This window comes from Salvelinus fontinalis, chromosome 26 (assembly GCF_029448725.1).
Source record: "Salvelinus fontinalis isolate EN_2023a chromosome 26, ASM2944872v1, whole genome shotgun sequence".
In the NCBI taxonomy this organism is placed as follows: Eukaryota; Metazoa; Chordata; class Actinopteri; order Salmoniformes; family Salmonidae; genus Salvelinus; species Salvelinus fontinalis.
This window is the reverse complement of record NC_074690.1, coordinates 47,512,026-47,535,286: the sequence shown is the minus strand read 5'-3', so window position 1 is coordinate 47,535,286 and position 23,261 is coordinate 47,512,026. Positions and strand designations below refer to the sequence as shown.

Here is a 23,261-nt window from a genome sequence, read left to right as displayed (position 1 = left end):
AGCCGAGGTGAGTAAAACATTTAAACGTGTTAACCCTCGCAAGGCTGCAGGCCCAGACGGCATTCCCAGCCGCGTCCTCAGAGCATGCGCAGACCAGCTGGCTGGTGTGTTTAAGGACATATTCAATCAATCCTCATTCCAGTCTGCTCTTCCCACATGCTTCAAGAGGGCCACCATTGTTCCTGTTCCCAAGAAAGATAAGGTAACTGAGCTAAACGACTACCGACTACCGCGCCTCTTCAACCTCAGGAGGCTGAAGAAATTCGGCTTGTCACCAAAAGCACTCACAAACTTCTACACATGCACAATCGAGAGCATCCTGTCGGGCTGTATCACCGTCTGGTACGGCAACTGCTCCGCCCACAACCGTAAGGCTCTCCAGAGGGTAGTGAGGTCTGCACAACGCATCACCGGGGGCAAACTACCTGCCGTCCAGGACACCAACACCACCCGATGTCACAGGAAGGCCATAAAGATCAAGGACAACAACCACCCGAGCCACTGCCTGTTCACCCCGCTATCATCCAGAAGGCGAGGTCAGTACAGGTGCATCAAAGCAGGGACCGAGAGACTGAAAAAAAGCTTCTATCTCAAGGCCATCAGACTGTTAAACAGCCACCACTAACATTTAGTGGCCGCTGCCAACATACTGACTCAACTCCAGCCACTTTAATAATGGGAATTGATGGAAATTATGTAAAAATGTATCACTAGCCACTTTAAACAATGCCACTTAATATAATGTTTACATACCCTACATTACTCATCTCATATGTAAATGTATATACTGTACTGTATATCATCCACTGCATCTTGCCATCTTTATGTAATACATGTATCACTAGCCACTTTAAAATATGCAACTTTATGTTTGCATACCCTACATTACTCATCTCATATGTATAGACTGTACACTATACCATCTACTGCATCTTGCCTATGCCGTTCTGTACCATCACTCATTCATATATCTTTATGTACATATTCTTTATCCCTTTACACTTGTGTGTATAAGGTAGTAGTTGTGGAATTGTTAGGTTAGATTACTTGTTGGTTATTACTGCATTGTCGGAACTAGAAGCACAAGCATTTCGCTACACTCGCATTAACATCTGCTAACCATGTGTATGTGACAAATAACATTTGATTTGATTTGAATACTACTTCAGACTACAAAGGGAAACCCAGACGCGTGCTGCCCAGTGACGCGAGCCTACCAGACGAGCTAAATAGATTTTATGCTCGCTTCGAGGCAAGCAACACTGAAGCATGCACCAGCTGTTCCGGATGACTGTGTGATAAAACTCTCGGTAGTCGATGTGAGAAAGACCTTTAAACAGGTCAACATTCACAAAGCCGCGGGGCGAGATGGATTACCAGGATGTGTACTCAAAGCATGCGAGGACCAACTGGCAAGTTCCTTCACTGACATTTTCAACCTCTCCCTGACTGAGTCTGTAATACCTACATGTTTCAAGCAGACCACCCGTGCCCAAGGAATCGAAAGTAACCTGCCTAAATGATTACCGCCCCGTAGCACTCACGTCGGTAGCCATGAAGTGCTTTGAAAGGCTGGTCATGGCTCACATCAACAGCATCCTCCCAGATACCCTAGACCCACTCCAATTTGCATACCGCCCCAACAGATCCACAGATGACGCAACCTCAATCGCGCTCCACAATGCACTATCCCACCTGGACAAAAGGAAAACCTATGTGAGAATGCTGTTCATTGACTACAGCTCAGCGTTCAACACCATAGTGCCCACAAAGCTCCTCAACACTGGGGCCCCTCAGGGGTGTGTACTTAGTCCCCTCCTGTACTCCCTGTTCACCCACGACTGCGTGACCAAACACGACTCCAACACCATCATTAAGTTTGCTGACAGCACAACAGTGGCAGGCCTGATCACCGACAACGATGAGACAGCCAATAGGGAGGAGAACAGAAAACTGCCAGTGTTGTGCCAGGACAACAACCTCTCCCTCAATGTGAGCAAGACAAATGAGCTGATCGTGGACTACTGAAAAGGTGGGCCGAACAGGCCCCCATTAACATCAACAAGGCTGAAGTGGAGCGGGTGGAGAGTTTCAAGTTCCTTGGTGTCCACATCACCATTGACCTATCATGGTCCAAACAGGGCAGTCGTGAAGATGGCAGGACAAAACCTTTACCCCTCAGGAGACTGAAAAGATTTGTCATGGGTCCCCAGATCCTCAAAAGTTCTACAGCTGCACCATTGATAGCATCCTGACCGGTTGCATCACCGCCTGGTATGGCAACTTCTCGGCATCTGACCATAAGGCGCTACAGAAGGTAGTGAGTACGGCCCAGTACAATACATTTACATTTAAGTCATTTAGCAGACGCTCTTATCCAGAGCGACTTACAAATTGGTGCATTCACCTTATGATATCCAGTGGAACAGCCACTTCACAATAGTGCATCTAAATCTTTTAAGGGGGGGGGGGAGGGTTAGAAGGATTACTTTATCCTATCCTAGGTATTCCTTAAAGAGGTGGGGTTTCAGGTGTCTCCGGAAGGTGGTGATTGACTCCGCTGACCTGGCGTCGTGAGGGAGTTTGTTCCACCATTGGGGTGCCAGAGCAGCGAACAGTTTTGACTGGGCTGAGCGGGAACTGTACTTCCTCAGAGGTAGGGAGGGGAGAGGTGGATGAACGCAGTGCCCTTGTTTGGGTGTATGGCCTGATCAGAGCCTGAAGGTACGGAGGTGCCGTTCCCCTCACAGCTCCGTAGGCAAGCACCATGGTCTTGTAGCGGATGCGAGCTTCAATACAATACTGGGGTCAAGCTTCCTGCAATCCAGGACCTATATAATCGGCGGTGTCAAAGGAAAGCACATAAAACTGTCAGAGACTACAGTCACCCAAGACTGCTTTCTCTGCTCCGCATGGTAAGCCGTACCAGAGTGCCAAGTCTAGAAACCAAAAGGCTCATCAACAGCTTTTATCTCCAAACCATAAGACTGCTGAACAATTAATCAAATGGCCACCGGCGTATTACATTGACATTTGTTTGTCCAACTCTGCTACTCGCTGTCTATTATCTATGCATAGCCACTTCACCCCTAGCTACAGTTGAAGTCGGAAGTTTACATACACTTAGGTTGGAGTCTTTAAAACTTCTTTGGGACAGGGGGGCAGTATTGAGTAGCTTGGATAAAAAGGTGCCCAGAGTAAACTGCCTGCTACTCTGTCCTAAAAGCTAGAATATGCATATGATTAGTATATTTGGATAGAAAACACTCTGAAGTTTCTAAAACTGTTTGAATGATGTCTGTGAGTATAACAGAACTCATACGGCGGGCAAAAACCTGAGAAAAAAATCCAACCAGGAAGTGGGAAATCTGAGGTTGGTCGTTTTTTAACTAATTCCTTATTGAAGATACAGTGGGATATTGGGTCATGTTGCATTTCCTAAGGCTTCCACTCGATGTCAACAGTCTTTAGAACTTTGTTTGATGCTTCTACTGTGAGGTGGGGCCGAATGAGAGGGGATTGAGTAAGGTCTGCCATGAGCTGAACATGCGCTGACCATGCGCGTTCACGTGAGAGCGAGCTCTGTTCCATCGCATTTCTGAAGACAAAGGAATTCTCCGGTTGGAACATTATTGAAGATTTATGTTAAAAACATTAAATAAAATGTTATTTGTCACATACACATGGTTAGCAAAGGTTAATGCGAGTGTAGCGAAATGCTCGTGCTTTTAGTTCCGACAATGCAGTAATAACCAACGAGTAATCTAACATCCTAAAGATTGATTGTATACTTCGTTTGACATGTTTCTACGAACTGTAATATGACTTTTCGTCTGAACTTTTGCCTGGACCTGCCTGCCCGCGCGTCGTGAGTTTAGATTGTGTACTGAACACCCAAACAAAACTGAGTTATTTGGACATAAATGACAGACATTATCGAACAAAACAAACATTTATTGTGGAACTGGAATTCCTGGGAGTGCATTCTGATGAAGATCATCAAAGGTAAGTGAATGTTTATAATGTTATTTCTGACTTCTGTTGACTGCACAATATGGAGGATATCTTTTTGTCTTGTTTGGGCTCTGAGCGCCGTACTCAGATTATTGCTTTTTCCGTAAAGCTTTTTTGAAATCTGACACAGCGGTTTCATTAAGGAGAAGTGTATCTAAAGTTCCATGCATAACACTTGTATTTTCATCAACATTTATAATGAGTATTTCTGTAAATTGATGTGGCTCTCTGCAAAATCACCGGATGTTTTTGGAACTACTGAACATAACGTGCCAATGTATACTGAGATTTGTTGATATAAATATGAACTTTATCGAACAAAACATACATGTATTGTGTAACATGAAGTCCTATGAGTATCATCTGATGAAGATCATCAAAGGTTAGTGATTAATTTTATCTCTATTTATGGTTTTCGTGACTCCTCTCTTTGGCTGGAAAAATGGCTGTGTTTTTCTGTGGCTATGTACTGACCTAACAAAATAGTTTGGTGTGCTTTCGTCGTAAAGCCTTTTCGAAATCTGACACGTTGGCTGGATTCACAACAAGTGTAGCTTTAATTTGGTGTATTGCATGTGTGGTTTCATGAAAGTTACATTTTTATAGTAATTTATTTGAATTTGTCGCTCTGCATTTTCACTGGATGTTGGCCATGCGGGACGCTAGCGTCCCACATATCCCAGAGACGTTATTAAAACTAGTTTTTCAACCGCTCACAAATTTCTTGTTAACAAACTATAGTTTTGGCAAGTCGGTGAGGACATCTACTTTGTGCATGACACAAGTAATTTTCCAACCATTATTTACAGACAGATTATTTCACTTATAATTCACTGTATCACAATTCCAGTGGGTCAGGAGTTTACATACATTAAGTTGAATGTGAATTGAAACAGCTTGGAAAATTCCAGAAAATGATGTCATGGCTTTAGAAGATTCTGATAGGCTAAATGACATCATTTGAGTCAATTAGAGGTGTACCTGTGCATGTATTTCAAGGCCTACCTTCAAACTCAGTGCCTCCTTGCTTGACATCATAGGAAAATCAAAAGAAATCAGCCAAGACCTCAGAAAGAAAATTGTAGATCTCCACAAGTCTGGTTCATCATTTCCAAACAACTGAAGGTACCACGTTCATCTGTACAAACAATAGTACGCAAGTATAAACACCATGGGACCACTCAGCCGTCATACCGCTCAGGAAGGAGATGCGTTCTGTCTCCTAGAGATGAACGTACTTTGGTGCGAAAAGTGCAAATCAATCACAGAACAACAGCAAAGGACCTTGTGAAGATGCTGGAGGAAACAGGTTCAAAAGTATCTATATCCACAATGAAACACATTTTGTTACATTACATTTTTTACTTTAGTTTATTTGGTAAATATTTTCTGAAGTCTTCTTGAACTGCACTGTTGGTTAAGGGATTGCAAGTAAGGTAAGGTCTACACTTGTATTCGGCGCATGTGATAAACAAAGTTTGATTTGATGTCTAGTAGAGTTAGAAACCAAGTGTGTTCACGAGCGTTGTTGTCTTACTTAGAACGCCAGCATTCAACAGCCTTTGCAGGAATGTGCTGACAGGGATTCCGCCCAGTGTGTGGATTTGGTCAATGCGCCCAGTTGCCTTGCAATAGGCTACCGCACAGTGAGCCAGCAGCTGGCCCAGTAGACCGGCCAATCACCGGTGGCGAGTCCACCCGGCAGGTGTATCCTGGGCTAGGATGCCCAGCGCATGTAGACGTTATGTCACAATGCAGTTACTGAACTCCGGCTTCCACCACACAGCACAGCAAGGCAGGAAAGGAGTCAGAAGACTCTGGTAGATTGGCGGGAGACAGATGAAAAATCTGACCATCGAGGAGTATCCAAGGCTAGGTGGCCCAGCGTGTCTATACAGTCAGCCACAGCACAGATGTATCCTCTCCCGGCTTTCAGGAAGGGCACCACATCGTCACTACTTCCTTGTGTGGAAACCAGCAGAGGTTCTGCTTGGTTTACTAGCAATTTTAACGCTTTGATCGCATTTATCCTGTTGGATTTTAGATTTTTCCTGATGTTTAATTAGAACTCTCGCAGCCTATAATGGTTTTGCTAAATAATACAAACTTGTAAGACTTTAAACAAACAGTTTGACACAACCTAATCAGTGAAACTGCCCTGCCACCATCTCAAGCTTTACTATCTAGCAATCCGACGGACGAATCTGGGTTTGGGGCATGCCAGGAGAACGCTACCTGCCCCAATGCATAGTGCCAACTGTAATGTTTGGTGGAGGAGCAATAATGGTCTGGGGCTGTTTTTCATAGTTCGGGCTAGGCTACTTAGTTCCAGTGAAGGGAAGTCTTAACGCCACAGCATACAATGACATTCTAGACGATTCTGTTCTTCCAACTTTGTGGCAACAGTTTGTTGAAGGCCCTTTCCTGTTTCAGCATGACAATTCCCCTGTGCACAAAGCAAGGTCCATAGAGAAATGGTTTGTCGAGATCGGTGTAGAAGAACTTGACTGACGTGCACAGAGCTCTGACCTCAACTCCATTGAACAACTTTGAGATTAATTGGAATGTCAATTGCGAGCCAGGCCTAATCGCCCAACATCAGTGCCCGAACTCACTAATGCTCGTGGCTGAATGGAAGCAAGTCCCAGCAACAATGTTCCAACATCTAGTGAAAAGCTTCCCAGAAGAGTGGATGCTGTTTGACAGCAAAGGGGAACCAACTCCATATTAATACCCATGGTTTTAGAAGGACACAAGCAGGTGTCCACATACTCCTGGTCATGTAGTGTATTTCCTGAGTTACATGTGCATATTCTACTGTAAAATACTGTAAAATCTGCTGCTTCACACAACTTGCCTAAAAGTGTTTAAGTAGCGAAGACCATGGCAAGTTTCAACTCAGGCTTTTGTGTGGGTTTTGTAGACCTGTCACAAAAATATCGAAGAAGCAGCCAAGATTTAGTCTTATTTTCCATCCTTTTTGTGGTTTGTCATATAAGACTTGGGTTTGGTGAATAGTGCTTTAACATTTGGACATGAACCAAGCTGGAAGCTGGAATTATGGGAGTGGGATCCGCGGACCTCTCTTCCGTGTCATACAACCCGGGACAGTGCGTCTGCCCTAACGTTCTGGGAACCTGGTCTGTAGGATAGAGTGAAAACAAAGCGGGTGAAAAACATGGTCCACCTCGCCTGGCGAGGATTCAGTCTCCTAGCTGCCCGAATGTACTCCAGATTGCGGTGGTCAGTCCAAATGAGGAAAGGGTATCTAGCCCCCTCAAGCCAATGGCTCCATGCCTTCAGAGCCCTGACAACAGCCAACAGCTCCCGGTCCCCCACATCATAGTTTCGCTCCGCCAGGCTGAGCCTCTTCCAAAGAAAGCGCAGGGGCGGAGCTTTAGTGGCGTACTCGAGACAGCACAGCCCCTATCCCAGCCTCGGACGCATCCACCTCAACTATGAACGCTAAGGAGGGATCAGGATGAGCCTACACGGGAGCAGAGGTAAACAGAGCCTTCAGTTGACTAAATGCCCTGTCAGCCTCAGCTGACCACTGCAGCCGCACCGGTCCCCCCTTCAGCAAGGAGGTAATGGGAGCCGCTACCTGACTGAAACCCCGGATAAACCTCCGGTAGTAGTTAGCAAACCCTAAGAACCGCTGCACCTCCTTTACCGTGGTTGGAGTCGGCCAATTACGCACGGCTGAAATGCGGTCATTCACCATCTCTACCCCTGACGCAGGAAAGCGGTACCCTAGGAAAGAGATGGACTGTTGGAAGAACAGACATTTCTCAGCCTTGACGTACAGGTCATGCTCCAACAGTCAACAAAGCACCTTGCGCACCAGAGACACATGCTCGGCGCGTGTAGCGGAGTATATTAGAATGTCATCGATATACACCACTACACCCTGTCCGTGCAGGTCCCTGAAAATCTCATCTACAAAGGATTGGAAGACTGATGGAGCATTCATTAACCCGTACGGCATGACGAGATATTCATAGTGCCCAGATGTGGTGCTAAATGCCGTCTTCCACTCATTCCCCGCCTTGATACATACCAGGTTGTACGCGCTCCTGAGGTCCAAATTTGTGAAGAAGCGCGCCCTGTGCAATGACTCTGTCATACTGGCTATGAGAGGTAGTGGGTAACTGTATTTTACTGTGATTTGATTCAAACCTCGATAGTCTATACACGGGCGCAAACCTCCATCCTTCTTCTCCACAAAAAAGAAACTCGAGGAGACAGATGAAATGGAAGGCCGAATGTATCCCTGTCCCAGAGATTCGGTGACATATGTTTCCATAGCCGCCGTCTCCTCCTGTGACAGAGGATACACGTGACTCTTGGGAAGTGCAGCGTCAACCAGGAGATTTATCGCACAATCCCCCTGTCGATGGGGTGGTAATTGATTCGCCTTCTTTTTACAGAAGGCGAGTTCCAAATCTGCATTTTCGGGAGGAATGTGCATGGTGGATACCTGGTTTGGACTCCACCGTAGTGGCACCTAAGGAAACACCTAACACCTACATACCTCCCTGAGCACTGACGGGACCATCCCTTGAGAGCCCTCTGTTGCCACGAAATAGTGGGATCATGAGAGGCCAACCAGGGAAGGCCAAACACAACAGGATACGCAGGAGAGTCGATCAAAAAGAGACTAATTCTCTCCTCATGACTCACCCGCGTTATCAAACGGAGTGGAGCTGTGACCTCCCTGATTAGCCCTGACCCCAAAGGACGACTATCTAAGGCATGTACAGGGAAGGGAACATCAACAGGAACAATAGGGATCCCTAAACTAAGTGCAAAAGTACGGTCAATAAAGTTCCCAGCTGCGCCTGAATCTACTAGCACCTTATGCTGGGACTGCTGGGAAAACTCAGGAAATGTTATATACAACCACATGTGTGCAACAGGGAGCTCTGGGTGAGGTGTGTGCCTACTCACCTGAGATGATCCACCAGTGCTCCGCCTGCCACCTCTACTCACTGGAGAACCTCCCCAGCACCGACCAGCAGTGTGTCCTCTGCGGCCACAGGTGGTGCAGGGAATGGTTCCCCCTCTGGTCCCCCTCATAGCAGCACCTCCCAGCTCCATCGGGGTAGAATCAGAGGTGCTGGGGGATGGAACTGACGAACCCCGATCCGGACGTCCGCGGGAGGCCAACAGGTTAACCAGCCGGATGGATAGGTCCCCCAGCTGGTCCAGGTTAAGGGTGGTGTCCCTGCAGGCTAGCTCCCTACGAACGTCCTCGCGTAAACTACACCTGTAGCGGTCGATCAGGGCACGCTCATTCCATCCCACGCCGGCGGCCAGAGTTCTAAAGTCCAGAGCGAACTCTTGAGCGCTCCTCATCCCCTGTCTTAAATGGAACAAGCATTCCCCCGCCGCTCTCCCATCAGGTGGATGATCGAAAACCGCCCGGAATAACATACGATAATGTCTCCATAATGTTCAAATTAAGACATGTTTGTGACAGAAGTTAAATATTTCTCCGTCTCTTTTATGGTTCTGGCACAATACACAATACAATACAACGTAGTGCATTTGGAGTTTTCAGACCCCTTGACTTTTTCCACATGTTGTTATGTTACAGCCTTATTCTAAAATTGATTAAATAAACTTTTTCCCTCATCAATCTACATACAGTACCCCATAAGAACAAAGCGAAAACAGGTTTTTAGAACGTTTTGCAAATTTAGTAAACATAAGAAACAGAAATACCATATTTACATAAGTATTCAGACCCTTTGCTATGGGACTCAAAATTGAACTGAGGTGCATCCTGGTTCCATTGATCATACTTATTTCATATTTCTACAATTTGAATGGAGTCCACCTGTGGTAAATTCAATTGATTGGACATAATCTGGAAAGGTCTATATAAGGTCCCACGGAACTAAAACCAAGCCTTGAGGCTGAACTAATTGTCTGTACAGCTACGAGACAGGATTGTGTCGAGGCACAGATCTGGGGAAGGGTACCAAAACATTCCCACAGAATTGAAGGTCCCCAAGAACACAGTGGCCTCCATCATTCTTAAATGGAATAAGTTTGGAAACACCAAGACTATTCCTAGAGCTAGCCGCCCAGCCAAACTGAGCAACAGAAGGGCCTTGGTCAGGGAGGTGACAAAGAACCTGATGGTAATTCTGACAGAGCTCCAGAGTTCCTCTGTGGAGATAGGAGAACCTTCCAGAAGTACAACCATCTCTGCAGCACTGCACCAATCAGGCCTTTATGGTAGAGTGGCCAGACGGAAGCCACTCCTCAGTAAAAGGCACATGATAGCCCGCTTGGAGTTTGCCAAAAGGACTCTCAGACCATGAGAAACAAGATTCTCTGTGAAACCAAGATTGAACTCTGTCCTGAACGTCAAGCGTCACATCTGGAGGAAACCTGACACCATCCCAACAGTGAAGCTTGGTGGTGGCAGCATCATGCTGTGGGGATGTTTCAGTGGCAGGGACTGGGAGACTAGTCAGGATAGAGGGAAAGATGAATGGAGCAAAGTACAGAGAGATCATTGATGAAAACCTGCTCCAGCGCGCTCAGGACCTCTGAAGGTTCACCTTCCAACAGGACAACGACCCTAAGAACACAGCCAAGACAATGCAGGAGTAGCTTTGGGACAAGTCTCTGAATGTCCTTGAGTGGCCCAGCCAGAGCCCGGACTTGAACCCGATCGAACATCTCCTCTGGAGAGACCTGAAAATACCTGTGTAGCGATGCTCCCCATTCAGCCTGACAGAGCGTGAGAGGATCTGCAGAGAAGAATGGGAGAAACTCCCCAAATACAGGTGTACCAAGCTTGTAGCGTCATACCCAACAAGACTCGAGGCTGTAATTGCAGCCAAAGGTCCTTCAACAAAGTACTGAGTAAAAGGTCAATTTTACATTTTCATAAATTTCTAAAAGCATATTTTTGCTTTGTCATTTAGGGGTATTGTGTGTAGATTGATGAGGGGGAAAAACTATTTAATCAATTTTAGATTAAGGCTGTAACGTAACAAAATGTGAAAAAAGTTAAGGGGTCTGAATATTTTACGAATGGACTGTAGGTAGGGTTAATTTGACTAGACAACAGGATAGATAATAGACTGAACTGTAGCAGCAGCATATGTGGAGCAGTAGCAGCAGCGTATGTGGTAATGAGTGTGACATTTCCTGTGTGTGTGTGTGTGTGTGTGTGTGTGTGTGTGTGTGTGTGTGTGTGTGTGTGTGTGTGTGTGTGTGTGTGTGTGTGTGTGAGTGTTGGGGTGTAAGTATGTGTGAGTGAGTGTTGGGGTGTATGTGTGTGTGTGTGTGTGTGTGTGTGTGTGTGTGTGTGTGTGTGTGTGTGTGTGTGTGTGTGTGTGTGTGTGTGTGAGTGTGAGTGTTGGGGTGTAAGTATGTGTGAGTGAGTGTTGGGGTGTAAGTATGTGTGAGTGAGTGTTGGGGTGTGTGTGTGTGTGTGTGTGTGTGTGTGTGTGTGTGTGTGTGTGTGTGTGTGTGTGTGAGAGAGTGAGTGTTGGGGTGTAAGTATGTGTGAGTGTGTGGGTAGAGTCCAGTGTGTGTACATATATTCCATGTAAGAGACAGACGGCAAGAGAAAGACATAAGTAGGAATGCAAGGCTTTTTCGTTGGGATTTATATGTAAATGTTTCACGATCAACTAGTTTGATAAGGTTATCCCCTACCTTTTTACTAGACCAGATTACCCCATCAACACACGGCATTCCAAACGTTACTACGAGCCCGCCTAGATGTTAGTTTACTCACAACTGGTATGTGGAGAGGTACAATATATACTGTATGTGGGATGTCTGCTACATTACATTGCCAGCAGCATACCACCCTGCATACCACTGCTGGCTTGCTTCTGAAGCTAAGCAGGGTTGGTCGTGGTTAGTCCCTGGATGGGAGACCAGATGCTGCTGGAAGTGGTGTTGGAGGGCCAGTAGGAGGCACTCTTTCCTCTGGTCTAAAAAAAAAATATCCCAATGCCCCAGGGCAGTGATTGGGGACACTGCCCTGTGTAGGGTGCTGTCTTTCGGATGGGACGTTAAACGGGTGTCCTGACTCTCTGAGGTCATTAAAGATCCCATGGCACTTATCGTAAGAGTAGGGGTGTTAACCCCGGTGTCCTGGCTAAATTCCCAATCTGGCCCTCAAACCATCATGGTCACCTAATAATCCCCAGTTTACAATTGGCTCATTCATCCCCCTCCTCTCCCCTGTAACTATTCCCCAGGTCGTTGCTGCAAATGAGAACGTGTTCTCAGTCAACTTACCTGGTAAAATAAATAAAATAAATAAATAAATAAAATTAGTCAGAAAGTCTGTATGAATCACAGGCTGCATGAATACACGTGTGACCAGACAGGTGACATGGCCAGAGCTGTCCAGAGAAGTTACTCTCCAATGGGAAAAGTATAGTGCGACCTACGCTACTTTAGACACACAGGCTCTATGAATCATGGTGGTACAGGTGACAGGGCCGAACTGTCCAGAGCAGTTAGCCTACTCTCCATTCTACGACCTCTGCTGGTGAGATAGGCAGTATGAATCATAGGCCGTACATAAGGCATGAATAGAAGTGCAGCCAGACAGACAGTGACTCGATGATGGTTTGGGCCAAAGCTGTCCAGGGAGGTTACTCTCTTTTTATAAAAAATTATAATAATTCTCACCAATTTCATGGTACCCGCACCAATGTGTCAGAGGAAACACCGTACACTTGGCGACCGTGTCAGCGTGCATTGCGCCCGGCCGTGCGATGGGACAAGAACATCCCTGCCAGCCAAACCCTCCCCTAACCCGAACAACACTGGGCCAATTGTGCGCTGCCCCATGGGTCTCCCGGTCGCGACAGAGCCTGGACTCTAACCAGAATTTCTAGTGGCACAAGTTAGCACTTTGTGATGCAGTGCCTTAGACCACTGCGCCACTCGGGAGGCCGCGGGAAGTTACTCTCTAACGGGATACATACGACCCCTGTTGGAAAGATGACCTGTATGAGTAGGCCTACACGTGAGGCTTGACGTTAGCCTACTATCCATCTGGCTGTGACTGAGCTCTCCTAGATAGCCATGGCTGTATGACTCATAGACTGTACATAAGGTTAGGTATGAATATATGTGCAGCCAGACAGGTGATGAGGTGACAGGGCCAGAGCTGTCCAGAGAAGTTAGTTACTCACTTTCAAGAAGATTGTTACTGAACTCTGCTAACCAGATGGCTGAGACTGGGTCAGTAGTAGTAGTCAGTCAGTACATAGATGTGATGGAACCCATACTGAACGATGTGATGGAACCCATACTGCAGAAGAGGCTTAGTGATAATCCTGGGTATCTCAACAGAGACATAATCTCAAAACCAGTCATACACCAAATCATCTAGTACGTGTAGTACGTGCAGTAGGTTTATACAGGAGCAGACACGCAGGTCAGGCAATAATCATCATCAGTAATCAAGGGTCGACACAGAAATAGAAACACAGACTTGATGAATGATTAAGAGAGTGGAATGAATCATGGAAGGAATGGAGTTAAATTGAATGAATTTAGCATATGGGGGATTTGAGGTAAGGATATCTAACTTAAATCTTCTACTATAACAAATACAATTTTTTATAAATACAACATTTTATATCATGGGAGTTTTATACCATGGAAGGAAAACCCCTCAAATGATTTATTGGGTTATTTGCAGAATTCTTTATTTTCTCTAACACTGACATTACATTAACATGTACAGTAGAACTTTGATGTCTGAAACCACTAAACCTTCTGGTACAGCTCACATGACAGATTCCCCTTACAATTCAAACGCTGCATTGACAAAGGCCTTCCGGTTGAGGATTCAGGCCAATATAATGGGAAATGTGATTTGAGACGCACATCATGCAATGCCTTGCGTATCTTTCAATCTTAGTAAATTGTGTACAACTTGAGGACAATATTGTTAATATTGTAAATCATTGCTCATGATCTTTTTTTGCTTTGAATACTAGAGAAATAGCTTGTATTCCACAGTACATGTAAGCTAATCTTCAATGTAAAATCCTAAATAAACAGTCCCAGGTCCAGTGGTACTGATGTTGCCATGTTCCATTTATGCAAAATTTTTCCTGTGATAATTTCATACAATTATTGGGATTAGGGTAAAAAATGTATCATATTTTTGATTAGACATTCAACTGCATTATTCACTCTAACCTGATGAAGGGAGATTCAATAAATACTCTAGCTGGGTGTTGTCCTAATCAGGGTGTCTGATCAGTGGTTAGGTGTGACCCCAGTCACCTGATGTTGATCCAATGATGTAGGTGAGACAGGAGAGGATCAAGACAACACATCCAGCACATCAAATACTAATTATTACCTTATTAATACAGGTTTACGGGATTAACATTGAGATAACAAATAAGAGCATTACCAATATACACAAATGTTGTTTGTGCTTATGTATTATCATTGATTAGTTTGAAGCACACTTCTAAAATAAAGACACAAATGGACCTAGGCAAACTCATGAGCATTACTATGGAGTTCTAGAATGTTTAAGTTGATTCCAAAATAGCCAAACTTGTCTTTCATATTTTGGAATGCCTGGGCTTGAATCAAATCATTTTCTGAAAATAGATTACGGTTCAACCTTGTTCTAACAATACATGTTTGGTGAAATCATATCAGTTTTTCTACATCTAAAACTTTCCCTCCCTCTAGCTCTGAGAGAAAACAAGAGTGAGAGCAGACAGAGCAGCATGGGGACATGGAAGGCTGGCCTGAGAGTCAAACCCCCTGTGAGGTCCCTGACCATTTGGCTTGATGTTGAATAAACACAAAGGTGTCTCCCCCCTCTAAAAACAGGCTCTGCTCTGCCCCATGCTGATCCTGTTTATGTTTTAGCCAGGTTTCTGTTTTAAGTCCAGGTGCTAAACACCTTCCCTCTGAGATAAGAGATGATTAATGCCTTTGAATGAGCAACGGTTTAATGGCTCAAAGCTTAATTAAGCTGTGGATGGACACACTCACCAATGGGATCCCACGGCATATATACAAGGGCCAGCCCAGCCAGCCAGCTGAGGTGAAAAGAAAACTCCATACTTTGGATATCATCCCTTTGATGTGAATGATGACCCCTGCCTTTTTTAGGCCCCATCTCTGTCCCCTACCACCATGGAAATTTGATTAGTTTTCCCTTTTTTTAGCTCCACACCACTTGCAGAGAGGGTCCTTGGGCTGGTGGTGACATTTGTGACCAAAGCCTGATCCCATATAAATATCAGAGGGTGTGGAGACCAACAGGTCACTCGGTCAGGAACTAGCTATCAGGGAAGCTGTGCTTTGAGGAGGAACCATAAGGGAGCATAAGGAGTATTTACCATGGATATACTGCAGCCCTACCTACTGCTCATTCTGTGGGCTCTCAACGTAGCCTGTAAGTACTGTTGTTTGTTTGTCTTTCTCTATTTGACCATACAGCTCAATGATGTACAGTGATGATACCTACTGATGGACTTCAATCAACATTAAGACTTTATAATCCATTTTGATACACAGTAGAACCCAGGCACTGGTACAGAGTGTGAACAGAACAGCCGTGTCACCTGCTGATGTGTATCTGAGTCTGATACTGGCTGTTTGATTTAAGCCGTTTGATTTTCAGAACCTTGTTGTGTGATGTGCTATATTATAGATGGTGCCAATGATGTGGTTCTTAGAAGAATACCAAAGGATTATACTTGTTTTAGAGCAGTTCAAATCAGCCAAATCACTTTGTGCATACAATATTCTCACGTATAGCATGTATGTGTGTCACTTTATTATTTGGTAGTGTCCTGGTACTGGCTATGACCACTAAGGTCTGGGCCTGCATGTAGGAGTGCTGATCTGGGATCAGTTTTGTCTTTCAAATTATAATTAATGGAAAGTGAGGATCTAATCCTAGAGCAGCACTCCTACTCGGAGATATTATACTTGACCAAGGAATCAGAGCCCTGACAGCTCAGGAATGCTGATGTCACCTTGGACTGCTATACAAGGTGTTGATGTGTCTCTGTTTATCTTATCCAGCAGCTTCCTTGTTGAACAAACATGTGGAGCACAGGAACCCGTTTGCACTGAGAGCCTGCTGCAAGAGACAGAGCCACTTTGTCTACATCGGCCAAGGTAAATCAATGGTAAAGCACCATAAAAGGGCAGCACTGTCTCATTCCCCATACATGACTTCTAAAGTGGTACTATCAAAGTCCCATACTGTAGCCAACTCTTCCCAAGGGACTAGGCTACTACAATGCAAAGTCTTCCAAAAACCCTTGACTATAAATTCCCTTGTTTTATCATAGACTTATCTCCTCCTATTCAACAATATTTGTCAGCAGAATTATTGGTTTGGTTTGATAAATGCAAACAAAACGATATCTTCATGTAAATTGGTGTAAGATACATGCTTCCATAGAGACGTTAAGGAGCTTACAGAATTTGGGGGGAGAGAAATTGGGGGGCGTAGCAATGATTGTTGTTATCATGGATTGTTTACCTTCTGTCCTCAGACATCTCTGGTAGTCCTGTGAGTGTGGATGTGGGGATGTGCAGGACGCATTGTGGGGGAGAACAAAGCAGGACATCACATGAGGCTGGACTACAGCAGGGCTATTCCAAACATTCCTCCATGTTGGAATACCTCAGGAGCAAAAAAGTAAGTGAGCAGTTCCTCAAATGACCAAAAGAGAGCGCACAACTTCAGGATTGTAAAGCGTTTAGGAATTTTAAGGAATTAAATCAGGACTCCTTATTTGAGAATTTGATCAATAAAATACAAACATATATTCAATGAAGACAAAACTAACTTTTTTTCTTAGTTAAATATGGTTACTATATTGTTGCATTATTATGGACATTATTATCTCAACATTAGGGTGCTGAGACCCAAGATAAGAACACCATTACAACTTAATAGGCATATAAGTCTTGACTAAAAACATGTCTATTTTTCCCTTTATAAAAGGTAAGGGTCCGCAAACCTACCACTCCAATCAGTGCCAAGGGATCTGGTCAGGTTACGTCCTGCGGGGTGAACCATAACTGTGAGCCGACCGGGATGAGGGTGGACCAGATGCTGCTGTTCAAGGGTCCCCGGGAGGTGGAAGTCATAGAGGAATGCCACTGTGAAAACAAACTGACCCAATGTGTCCGGGTTCCGGCGCTCAAAACCTACTTCTTTAAGACCCCATACGAGACTGTCATCGATGTGGGAAGCTGTTCGGGTTCGAAAGGTTCTCCAGGTGTGTAGGCTTATCTTTCTGAATGACTACAAAAACAGCCCACATTTTGAGAAGGGTCTGACCACGTCCAGGGAAGAAGTGCCTTCTCTTTCTGTTGTCTCTCGGCTACTTCCTCGATCTACGGGTCGACTGTAGCATTGTAGCTAAACCTAACCCTGATCCTAACCTTAACCTAATTCACCCAACCTGTTGTGTTAGTTCTCCTAACCTGCTCTGCCAATTATCCTAATCTTATACATTAATTATCCTAACCTACTACGTTAATTATTCTAACCTGACAAAGAGGGGGCTTGGTTTCCCTGGTCTGTTCTTCCCTGGAGTTTCCCTGGATGCGGGCCGCAGTCAGCCCTTATTGAAAATGTATGGTCGCAAAAACGTAATGCGTAAAAAAAACTGGTATGGGAGATAATGTACAAATGTACAATGTGCATAAAAGTGCTGCTTGCATGGGGGTTAGGATTGAGCCCAGAGAGAGTAGATTATTTTTTTTTGTCTCCCCCAACCACTGATACATACATGTCCTTGCGTTCTTAAAATTCAAACCTTATTTATTGTGTGTCATTGCTGTAATACATGGTATAACATTTCTCATAGCACTTATTGCTGTACCAACAATTTGCACACAAAAATAAGTTCCTAATGGTAAAGTTCTACTAATAATTCAGTGGTAGCATAATTACAAAGTCCATATCACAGGACGCATGGAAGACAGCCTTTGAATAAGAAATATCAGACTGAAACAGTTAATGGACACAGAGCTCATGAAACCGACAATCATCATGGTTCATGATCATGTTCAGAATCTAAGTAACTCTAATAATATTATAACTACTATAACTATTTCTTTCTCAGATGGGTTCTCCTGCGTGCCAACTAAATTTGACTCGGCCTTGGTGGAGACCCCTAACAAGGTAGACCTGGTCCAGACGGTGGAGGTCTGTGAGCTGAGTAAGAGCTGCTATAGAGTTCCCTACATGGAGTACTACTATGAAATAGTCTATGATGCTAACGGAGTCAAAGAGGAGAAACTCAAGGTGAGCTCACGTTCCAGTATCCCGTCTTTTTATTAGCAACGCCCTGTCCTGTCAATATGCCAACGTTACCTGTGCTACACTCTAGCAATGTATCATTTTCTTTTTCATAAAAAAAAATTGCAAAAAGAAAAGCTTGCAGTAACACCTATGCTTTTTTTCTTATCTTTTGGTCTCATTCTTTATAGAAACTTTTTTGCCGCTCTTCTTTTTTAAATAATGAACTTTAAAGCTATGCACAGACTACCTAAGATGAACCATTATCTGATCTTATTCATTTATCAGCTTGGCAGCTTCACACCAATCAGATGTTTGATCAGAGAGCAGAGGAAGTTAGTGTGTCTAACACTCAGATGGAATCACTAACAAGTCACCTCCATTTCTCAGATAGATCTGGAAGTAAAAGGTTATTGGCCCACTTTAATAAATTTACCCCGCACATCCAATCCACTCCCCACTGGTTGGCACCGCACAGACAGACACAGCAGTGATGTCTGTCTCTTTGGCTGGGAGATAAAGAGATGGCGTCTCTTCAATGGGTTCAGCTCAAAAAAAATTTAAAAGTTTAACTGGATGGATGCTATAGTATGCACAGTGGCTTTTATGGGGCACAATGCGAACAAAACACTTACAGTGCCTTCAGAAAGTATTCACAGCCCTTGACTGACATTTTATTGGGTTGCAGTTTGAATTTTAAATGGATTAAATGTAGATTTGTTTGTCACTACACACAATACCACATAATGTCAAAGTGGAATTATGTTTTTAAAAATGTTTACTAGTGAATTACAAATGAAAAGCTGAAATGTCTTGAGTCAATAAGTATTTAACCCTTTTGTTATTGTAAGCCTAAATAAGTTCAGGAGTAAACATTTGCTTAACATGTCACATAATAAGCTGCATGGACTCAGTCTGTGTGTAATAATAGTGTTTAACATGATTTTTGAATGACTACCTCATATCTGTACCCCACACATACAATTATCTGTAAGGTCCCTCAGTCGAGCAGTGAATTTCAAACACAGATTCAACCACAAAGACCAGGGAGGTTTTCCAATGGCTCGCAAAGAAACACCTATTGGTAGGTGGGTAAAAAAAAAAAAAAAGCAGAAAATGAATATAAATTTGAGCATGGTGAAGTTATTAATTACACTTTGGATGGTGTATCAATACACCCAGTCACTACAAAGATACAGTCATCCTTCCTAACTCAGTTGCCGGAGAGGAAGGATAATGCTCAGGGATTTCACCATGAGGCCAATGGTGACTTTAAAAGTTACTGTGATAGGAGAAAACTGAAAATGGATAAAAAACATTGTAGTTACTCCACAATACTAACCTAATTGACAGAATGAAAAGAAGGAAGCCTGTACAGAATAAAAAATATTTCAAAACATGCAATAAATTTGCAATAAGGCACTAAAGTAAAACTGCAAAAAATGTGGCAAAGAAATTAACTTTATGTTCTGAATACAAAGCGTTATGTTTGGGGCAAATCCAATACAACACATCACTGGGTACCACTCTTCATATTTTCAATCATGGTGGTGGCTGCATCATGTTATGGGTATGCTTGTCATCTAGGCAAAATCCTATAGGAAAACCTGGTTCAGTTAGCCTTGCAACATATATTGGGACGCAAATTCACCTTTCAGCAGGACCATAACCTAAAAGACAAGGCCAAATATGCACTGGAGTTGCTTACCAAGACAAAATTGAATGTTCCTGAAAGACGACATTAAATATTCCTTAGTGGCCTAGTTACAGTTTTGACTTAAATTTGATTTTAATTCTATGGCAAGACTTGAAAATGGCTGTCTAGCAGTGATCAACAACCATCTTGACAGAGCTTGAAGAATTTTGAAAAGAATAATGTGCAAATATTCTACAATCCAGGTGTGCAAAGCTCTTAGAGACTTTCCCAGAAAGATTCACTGCTGTAATCGCTGGCGAAGGTGATTCTAACACGTATTGACTCAGGGGGTTGAATACTTATCTAATGGAGATATATTAGTGTTTATTTTTTACAGATGTTCGATTTTTCCTACACTTTGACAATACAGAGCATTTTGTGTAGATCGTTGACAAAAAAATGACAATTAAATACATTTTAATCCCACTTTGTAACACAACAAAATGTGGAAAAGTCAAAGGGGTGTAAATACTTTCTGAAGGCACATGCATATATATATAAGAGCAAACAAAAAATACACAGGGTTCACGCGTGTACAAGGGGGTTCACCATTTTCAAGTCTTGCCATATATTTTAAAACCGATTTAAGTCAAAACTGTAACTAGGCCACGAAGGAACATTCCATTTTAGGCCTCCCGAGTGGCACAGCGGTCTAAGGCACTGCATTGCAGCGTCACTACAGACCCTGGTTCGTTCCCAGGCTGTGTCACAACTGGCCATGATCGGGAGTCCCATAGGGCGGCGCACAATTGGCCTAGCGTTGTCCGGGTTAGGGGAGGGTTTGTCCAGAGGGTAGGCCATCATTGTAAATAAGAATTTGATCTTAACTGACTCGCCTAGTTAAATAAAGGTTAAATATATTTTTTTAAATAAATAAAAACCTCAACCTGCAGCACCTTCTTGTTTAAGTAAATTGTTTTACTATTATTGTTTAAGACTTTATTTTAAGTATAAAAAAAATGCAATATTGTTTGTTGACAAAGATAGAGATGACAAAATATAGTTATATAACTAATCTGATTCCCAGGTCTGTTAAATTGAGCCTATAGGCTAGGAATATTCAAATCTTGCCCTACGAGGACTGGACTACTGCTGGTTTTCTGTTCTACCTGATAAAGAATTGCACCCACCTGGGGGTCCCAGGTCTAAACAAGTCTCTGATTAGAGGGGAAAAGAGGGGGAAAATGAAAAAATGGACCGTCTGCTACCCCCTCTCACCAAAGGTGTGAGGAGAGCAAACACAAATGGTCCTTGCAGGTGTTGAATCAAAGCATTTAACATAGATCTCCCCCCTCTCTGCTGGTGGGTTGGCCTGGCTGGTGTTTTCAGCCTGTGGTGATTTGATTGCTGATAGCATTGTCTCTGTATTGCTAATGTTCCAACAGGAAATAGATGTGGGCAGATGTTTAGGAGGCTGCACCACAGGAAACCGCTGTCTTCTCAGGTAAGGGTTTGGTTTCTGATTTACACTCCCTCCCAATTGTCCTCAAGCTATTTTCCATTTTCAAGTTTTGATTTGTGATTTCGTTGTATATTTTGGGGATAGGTCTATATTTTAACATTTGAAAGTGTGTCTGCCAGAGAAATAGATAGGACTTCAGTATTTGGAGTGCTTTTTTATGACAAATGTTCAGTCTTACAACTTCTGTTTTCTCTCTCTGTATTGCAGGAGCCACTCTGATTCCGAAGTGTGCTATCTGTGGGCAGAGAGACCCACCAACTCTTGTGTCCCTCGGGACTACGACAGCCACATGTCCCTCAACCAGCATGGCCAGATCCGTACAGTTCTTTCCATCTCCTCTTGTTTCTGTCAGTCCTGAACCAGTCCTCAGCATGATGCCCTCTAGTGGAGCAGAAACACACTGATATCCCCTGAGAACAAGAGGCTTCTGCCCTGTCAGGTCCAGAAACAACCCCTATAGTCTCTAACCCTTAGCAAGTAATGTAGATCTCAAATACTTTGATAGGTAAAAGCAGTGAATGATTGTAATGTCACTTGCCAATCCACTTGTCTATCTAAATGCAGCATTGAAGTGCCACATAAAGTGCCGAAGGATTTAGGGGCTAGGGATTATTTTTGTGTGGGGTCTTCAACTCTTCCTTGGTTTAGACTGCAGTCCTATACAATTAGTTTCTCCACAGTGTAGAGCTAATGATCTCATTGCAACAAATTGCTGAAGATATTCTTGTATTGTATGTAATATATGTATAAAATAATTTTCTAAATAAAATGTATTCCAAAACCATTCATCAACTGGCTATCAGCCATCAAATTATTGAGTGAACCCCAAACTGGCCCAAATTCTCCCATAACAGAACCAGTCACCATTGCCTTGCTGACAGCCTTGATACACTCTTGGCATTCTCTAAACCATCTTCATGAAGAAGTCACCAGGAATGCATTTCAATTAACAAGTGTGCCTTGTTAAAAGTTCATTTGTGTAATTTCTTTCTTTCTAAATGTGTTTGAGACAATCAGTTGTATTGTGACAAAGTAGGGGTGGTATACAGAAGATAACCCTATTTGGTAAAAGACCAAGTCCATATTATGGCAAGACCAGCTCAAATAAGCAAAGAGAAACGACAGTCCATCATTACTTTAGGACATGAATGTCAGTCAATGTGGAAAGATTTCAAGAACTTTGAACGTTTCTTCAAGTGCAGTCGCAAAAACAATCAAGTGCTATGATGAAACTGGCTCTCACAAGGCCCGCCACAGGAAAGGAATACCCAGTGTTACCTCTGCTGCAGAGGATAAGTTCATTAAAGTCACCAGCTTCAGAAATTGCAGTCCAAATAAATGCTTCACAGAGTTCAAGTAACAGACACATCTCAACATCAACTGTTCAGAAGAGACTGCGTGAATCAGGCCTTCATGGTCGAATTGCTGCAAAGAAACCACTACTAAAGGACTCCAACAATAAGAAGAGACTTGCTTGGGCCAAGAAACACAGGCTGTCTAAGGGCTATTTGACCAAGAAGGAGTGCTGCATCAGATGAACTGGCCTCCACAATCACACGACCTCAACCCAATTGAGATGGTTTGGGATGAGTTGGACCGCAGGGCAAAGGTAAAGCAGCCAACAAAAAAAAAACTATTTGCTACCTACCACCCAAGTGGTGACTGCCATTTAACAAATTCTTCATTTTACAGGAATTTTTCTCATTTTGCTAGAAACATGTGTGTAATGATGAAAGGAACCAAAAGGCATACCACCGGTAGTGCTTAATACTCACTATAAAACTTTT

General features: G+C 43.6%; 1 protein-coding gene across 1 annotated transcript; it reads left to right on the top strand.

Moving 5' to 3' along the window:
- Positions 1-15,387: 15,387 nt before the first annotated feature.
- pnhd (pinhead) lies at positions 15,388-22,262 on the top strand. The gene is made up of 7 exons (XM_055884208.1): positions 15,388-15,442; positions 16,081-16,173; positions 16,557-16,702; positions 17,012-17,288; positions 18,141-18,322; positions 21,398-21,456; positions 21,682-22,262. Exons 1-7 carry the CDS (start codon positions 15,388-15,390, stop codon positions 21,830-21,832), a joined length of 963 nt encoding a protein of 320 aa, XP_055740183.1. The 3' UTR covers positions 21,833-22,262.
- The last annotated feature ends 999 nt before the right edge of the window (positions 22,263-23,261 follow it).